The 6818-nt window shown below is 43.6% G+C and overlaps 1 protein-coding gene across 4 annotated transcripts in view; it reads left to right on the top strand.

Annotated features, from left to right (window-relative positions):
- Positions 1-5852, top strand: part of pak6b (p21 protein (Cdc42/Rac)-activated kinase 6b) — a 31880-nt gene extending 26028 nt beyond the window's left edge. For 3 of the 4 annotated variants that reach the window (XM_079888967.1, XM_079888968.1, XM_079888965.1), the window contains 3 exons: positions 593-718; positions 1754-1888; positions 4705-5851. In XM_079888967.1, coding sequence (XP_079745093.1) covers positions 593-718; positions 1754-1888; positions 4705-4872 — 429 coding nt within the window. In that variant the 3' untranslated portion in view covers positions 4873-5851. Of the gene's footprint in view, positions 1-592; positions 719-1753; positions 1889-4704 lie in introns of all 4 variants that reach the window. The other variant, XM_079888966.1, reaches the window with a different exon arrangement.
- The last annotated feature ends 966 nt before the right edge of the window (positions 5853-6818 follow it).

The raw sequence follows: 6818 nt of genomic DNA, 5'->3' as shown, positions 1-6818 counted from the left end.
AAGCAGATTAATAGACACATAAACAACACTAAAAGCTGGATTTACTCCACAGGGGGACTTTAAAAGTAATTTAGAAGTAATAAGCTTTTTACCCTCTCTTTCAAACATTCAGTTTTTGTGGGCGTGTCTCATTCATGAGTTGGAAGTAAACGCCCACTGCTGTGATTGGCTAACAGTTTTGCATATAAAAAAAAAAATCAACGTCCACGCCATTAAATCTTTGAAACTCGTTATAGTTGAAACCAAACATTTATGTGTATTTCACATGCTTTATAAAGCAAATAAAGTTGAAGTCCTTTGATTTTCCAGTTATAATTGACTTACGATGTTTCGTGTAAACAGAAGTTTGAATGAATGTACCATTGTTTGTCACACTGTCGTTCTCATACGCTATTCATAGTTCATCCTGTTCGATGAAGTGAAAAACATACGCATTGCTCTTTAATGCCAGGTCTCAGAAATTACCCAAATAATAACAAAGAAACGGCAAGTAATGCATTGAATTAAATGTGAAATTTAGACTGAAATTGCAGTAATCCAGTAATGCGTGGAGAATCATTTGTCAGTTTGTCTCTTTCTGTTCGTTTTACAGGTCAAACTGTCCGACTTTGGATTCTGCGCTCAGATCAGCAAAGACATTCCCAAGAGGAAGTCGTTAGTGGGAACTCCCTACTGGATGGCTCCGGAAGTGGTTTCCAAGACGCCGTACGGCACTGAGGTCAACAAACTCAATCGTGCATGAACAGAAGTACCTGCAATATGCCGTAAATGTAGCTTTTCATTGATCAGATCACGCGGGATGAAGCTAGAGATGGTTTATAACACTTTACAATGAGGTCTCAATTAAATAACAAAGAACAATATAAACCATTTAATAATCTACGTTAACATAAATACAACTTTGGATTTTTAAAATGCTGAAATGTTGAAATAAACAATAACTGAGATAAAAAAATGCTGTAAGTTTTAAAGGGGAGGTTGAATATGATTTGACTTCTCTAACTTTAGTTAGTGTGTAATGTTGCTGTTTGAGCATAAACAACATCTGCAAAGTTCCGACGCTCAAAGTTCAGAGCAAAGGGAGATATTTGCTTTTAAAGAAATCGCTTTTTAAGGACTACAACAAACGACTGGTAGAGACTACACCACATTCCTCCCGGGTTAGTGACATCACCAACCCTAGAATTTACATAAACCCCGCCCCCTAATAACTCAACATCAGCTTCATAAATTCATCAACTAACCATTCAGAAATGTCCTGTTGCTTCTACATGTTGTCACTTCTTCTTGAGTCTCTCCATCATTGTCTGACTCCGGTTTGAAAATAAAAGGCTAAAAGTTTTTGAAATGTTCAGTGCATGTGTGTGTGAGGTAAAAGGACAGGAGCTCTTGAAGCTCCGCCCCCTGTGCCGGGAGCAGCAGCTCATTTGCATTTAAAAGGACAGACGCACAACGGTGTGTTTTTGCTCACCCTCAAAAAGTGACAATTTTAACATGCTATATAAAAATATCTGTGGGGTATTTTGAGCTAAAACTTCACACACACACTCTGGGGACATCAGAGACTTATTTTACATCTTGTGAAAAGGGCATTATACCACCCCTTTAATTATTATGCAGTTCATAATAATTCTTATGTAATCCTGTTCAATGAAGCCTTGTTGTAAAGTGTGATTCCTGGTTGCTGAACGGAAAGGTGACGACTGTAGTGATTCTGCTGAAGTGAGACGGTCGTGTTGTCTGGTGTGTGTAGGTGGACGTGTGGTCTCTGGGAATCATGGTGGTGGAGATGGTTGATGGAGAACCTCCATATTTCAGCGAGACGCCTATAGCAGCGATGAAGAGACTTCGGGACGAGCCGGCGCCTTCTGCCAGGAACACCAGCAAGGTAAAGACGACATGACGTCAGAACTAGCGTGCCGTTTGGCTAAAAGTGTTAAAGATTGTGGTACCATTACAATAACCTCTCATAATGCATCATCTAACATTAAGCAATACATTTGTTACAGTGTTTATTAATCGTTATTATATCTTTTATTTATTAATAATTATCTTCATTTAATCTTAATGTTAGTTCATGTTCGCTCAGTCCTTTAAATAATATGAACAGATGCATATATATATATATATATATATATATATATATATATATATATATATTAGGGATGCAACAATACAGTTAGCCCACGGTTCAATACATACCTCGGTTTTTTAACCACGGTTTTCGGTTCGGTTCGGTTCTGATGGCTTGACACATAATAGTGTTTTTTTGTTATTCTGTGCTTAGGCAATAGGAACAGTAAGAGGTTAAGGAGAAAAAAATAAAAACGATTTATTGCAATACTCCTTTATTTTACTTAAAAGCTAAGCAAAGTCCACTAGTTCTTAGTGTATTGTATAATATACAATTAACACTGACATCTCTTTACCTCAGAGCGTCCGTTAACTGAATGTCACCTGAAAATCCGATAACATCAGCAATTTTCATTCAAGCAGCTGATTTCTGTGAATGAATGTAAAACTAAATGTATATTGCAGCACAGGGTGAAGTCAGTATATACATTAACGACGATTTGAGACAAATAAATGTACATTTAATGTAAAACTATATAGATGGCATTCTGTGGCGCGGCAGGATTTTGAACACGGTCCTGAGCCGAAAGGCGCCGACGGTGTGTGTAGCGCTACGTACACTCATAGAGAATAATGTGTTCGAATTTAAAAGACGTGGCGCTGCGCGTCCGGTGTGCGACCCCTTTAAATTGACCATTTCAAATAAACATATGTGCCTTCAGACAGTGATATTGGGTGATGGCGCCGCAGATGTGCAGTCATGTTGGAAGTGTCTCCGTTTGAGTAGGCTACACGTGTAAAACAATGCTTGCACACAGTTATTTTTATTGTTTACCGTTTTTTCTTCCTCGGCACTATACTCAACGGCAAAACCGAAATGTCCCCACACCACGGATTTGAAAGACGCCGGCGCTTCCTCGTACTGTAGCCTCACTTCACCGCCGCTCGCCATGTTAAAGTGTGGAATGATGGTTAAGCGCCCCCTAAATTTAGAGCATATTGAATATTTACTCGCGGGGAATTTCCTTATCAGCTTGTAGACTTACAGGCACACACAAACAGTCAATTCGGAGAGAAATAAAACGCACATAAATTATTTAAACGTAAAACCGAAAAAACCGCAATTCACAAGCGCGTATTGAACCGTGGATGTCGTACCGAACGGTTCAATATTATATTGAGAATTGTGGCATCCCTAATATATATATATATATATATATATATATATATATATATATATAAAACTAAGATTAAAAAATGCTTTAGCAGTATTTTCTGTTGTTTGTTCGTTAACTAATGTAAACACTTGCAAACTTATTGTAAAGTTTTACCAAAATTGTTTTCGTTTACTGAAATAAAAATTAAATATAGTGTGTGTGTATGTATATATATATAAATAAAAAATATATAAAAATAAATTTAAGCTAAATATTTAATAATTTAAATGTTAAAAGCACATAAAAATAGCTAAATCTTAAATTAAAATGCTAACTAAAATTCAAAATATTAATACAATAAGACCTTATTGTAAAGTGTCACCATGATGTCAAACATTACAATTACAAAAATATAAAATAGGCTTCATTTTCTATATGCAAACTGTGATTTTAAAGGTCCTATCACAATGCAGCGCCAGGCGCGACGCGAGTGTGTTTACGCTAATTTCAGCCCGACGCAGTTTTCATTTTCACGTCCTGCGACACGTTGTTTAAATAGCGAACACATCTGTGCCCATCTGTGTCCATGAGCTGCTGGTCTGAGAACGAGTGTGTGTGCAGGAGCATTGATGAGCGCTGCGTTTGAGGAACTGAAATACACTGAGCCGTTGACCGGCTGAAACCTGGTCTATAGTCAATGGAGCAATATTTTTTTTGTTATTTAAAGAGTGCGTTAGTAATGTGTGTCTATAGGCGGGTCCACAACACACACACTCTGCTTATTACACACACAGGGACGCACAGCAGAACACAAACATGCCAAATAAATTAAAAAAGGATTACAATGTAAAAGAATATTATTGTGTACATAAAGATATGGTGGAATCTAGCTCATCCTGTAGATGGTCTGCTTGAGCTTTAACCACACACACCCACACACACCTTTAACCTCGCGCATGATCAGATCCGTTTGCGCGCTGGAGACGCATTCGGTCTTTCCACTATCAAATTCCTATAGCGAATAGCGAAATCCACCACGGTGCGAGCGCAACTTTGCTTTTAAAGGGAATGTGAGACGAGACTCTGATTGGTTTATTGCACGTTACGCCCAAAACACACCATGACTCATTAAGAGAATATGGTTGACCCTTTTAGACCATGCGCCGGGAGCACCGACCATTTTCCCGTTGTTAAACCAGCAAAAGTGGATTCGGACTAAGTGCACTTGCGCTTTAGACCATGCGCTTAGATCGTTAAAATAGGGCCCTAAATCTCATTAAGCAGATTTTTGGGGACTTTATGGCGTTCATGGTCATCAGACAATTTAGTGATTTTTATGTCAACTCATTCCTGCATGAAATCAGTGTTTTAGTATTATTTACACACCTTTTATTTATTACGTTGTATACATAATGTAAGCGGCATTATTTTCCAGTTCTCATGTGCGGTGATTCTGGGATGTTCCTATCCGCAGATCTCTCCGGTTCTGAGGGACTTTCTGGACTCGATGTTGACCCGTGACCCCATGCAGAGAGCCAGCGCTGGGGACCTCCTCCAACACCTCTTCATGCTCCAGTGCTCGTCTCCACGCTGTCTGGTCCCCCTAGTGGAGCAGTACCGCAAGCGCATGTCCCGATGCTGAACACAACCCATCTGGACCGGCACCACGCTGTCACGTGCATCCCACGACCCGTACCGACCTGGGGGGTGTTTCCCGAGAGCATCGTTAGCCAAATATGGTCGCAAGTTCTGTCGTTATCAGCAGTTCAACGAGTCGGTGTTTCCCGAAACCATCGTTCCAACGAACATTCGCAAACAGCATTGCAGAGTTGTGCGACGGATCTCGACCTGCGGTTAGAAGCAGATTCTAGTTTTCATGACGTGGACTCAATAAATCCTGAACTTGAGCAAAATAAGCAAGCTTACATTCAGTACAATCTATATCTTTATTTAGAATACATACAAATGTCATTTACGTCTTTTAGTTTGTCAAGAGATTTAAAGCGCAGTTTTTGAAGAGACGGAGTTCTGCGGCTCTGTGTTTCCAGTCCACTGAAACAAAGACAGGAACCGTTTACATTCCCAGCGGAGAGCATCAGCTCACCTGAAACAGAACACTCAGCCAGTATTTCTTCATCTGCACTACAAATTACTTCATTTTATTGCCATGGACCTTAGTCAGGTTAGACGCCATATTGAATTTAATTTAATGTTGATAGACTTAAAGTCCTGGTATACTTCAAGCAAACTAGTGTGACGTCATTAGCCGTGTTTCCACTGTCGGGCCAAAAGCTAGTGCGTGTCAGGGCTAGTCACGATTCCACTGTCACTCCTGGGGCTTGATCGGGTCTGGGCCGGCGGCCGGGGTTTGTGTCCCGCCGAACACCGGTCCAAAGCGGTCCAGCTCGGGCTGGAGGAGTTTAGAGGTCCAGCTCGGGCTAGAGGAGTTTAGAGGTCCAGCTCGGGCTGGAGGAGTTCAGAGGTCCAGCTCGGGCTAGAGGAGTTCAGAGGTCCAGCTCGGGCTGGAGGAGTTCAGAGGTCCAGCTCGGGCTAGAGGAGTTCAGAGGTCCAGCTCGGGCTGGAGGAGTTTAGAGGTCCAGCTCGGGCTGGAGGAGTTCAGAGGTCCAGCTCGGGCTAGAGGAGTTCAGAGGTCCAGCTCGGGCTAGAGGAGTTCAGAGGTCCAGCTCGGGCTAGAGGAGTTCAGAGGTCCAGCTCGGGCTAGAGGAGTTCAGAGGTCCAGCTCGGGCTAGAGGAGTTCAGAGGTCCAGCTCGGGCTAGAGGAGTTTAGGGCTAGAGGAGTTCAGAGGTCCAGCTCGGGCTAGAGGAGTTCAGAGGTCCAGCTCGGGCTGGAGGAGTTCAGAGCTCCAGCTCGGGCTAGAGGAGTTCAGAGCTCCAGCTCGGGCTAGAGGAGTTCAGAGGTCCAGCTCGGGCTAGAGGAGTTCAGAGGTCCAGCTCGGGCTAGAGGAGTTCAGAGGTCCAGCTCGGGCTAGAGGAGTTCAGAGGTCCAGCTCGGGCTGGAGGAGTTCAGAGGTCCAGCTCGGGCTGGAGGAGTTCAGAGGTCCAGCTCGGGCTGGAGGAGTTCAGAGGTCCAGCTCGGGCTGGAGGAGTTCAGAGGTCCAGCTCGGGCTGGAGGAGTTCAGAGGTCCAGCTCGGGCTGGAGGAGTTCAGAGGTCCAGCTCGGGCTAGAGGAGTTCAGAGGTCCAGCTCGGGCTAGAGGAGTTCAGAGGTCCAGCTCGGGCTAGAGGAGTTCAGAGGTCCAGCTCGGGCTAGAGGAGTTCAGAGGTCCAGCTCGGGCTGGAGGAGTTCAGAGGTCCAGCTCGGGCTGGAGGAGTTCAGAGGTTCAGCTCGGGCTGGAGGAGTTCAGAGGTCCAGCTCGGGCTAGAGGAGTTCAGAGGTTCAGCTCGGGCTGGAGGAGTTCAGAGGTCCAGCTCGGGCTGGAGGAGTTCAGAGGTCCAGCTCGGGCTGGAGGAGTTCAGAGGTCCAGCTCGGGCTAGAGGAGTTCAGAGGTCCAGCTCGGGCTAGAGGAGTTCAGAGGTCCAGCTCGGGCTAGAGGAGTTCAGAGGTCCAGCTCGGGCTGGAGGAGTTTAG

The sequence above is a fragment of the Squalius cephalus genome (assembly GCF_949319135.1).
Source record: "Squalius cephalus genome assembly, chromosome: 12".
In the NCBI taxonomy this organism is placed as follows: Eukaryota; Metazoa; Chordata; class Actinopteri; order Cypriniformes; family Leuciscidae; genus Squalius; species Squalius cephalus.
The sequence above is the reverse complement of the archived record's forward strand: the minus strand, read 5'-3'. Positions and strand labels throughout refer to the sequence as shown.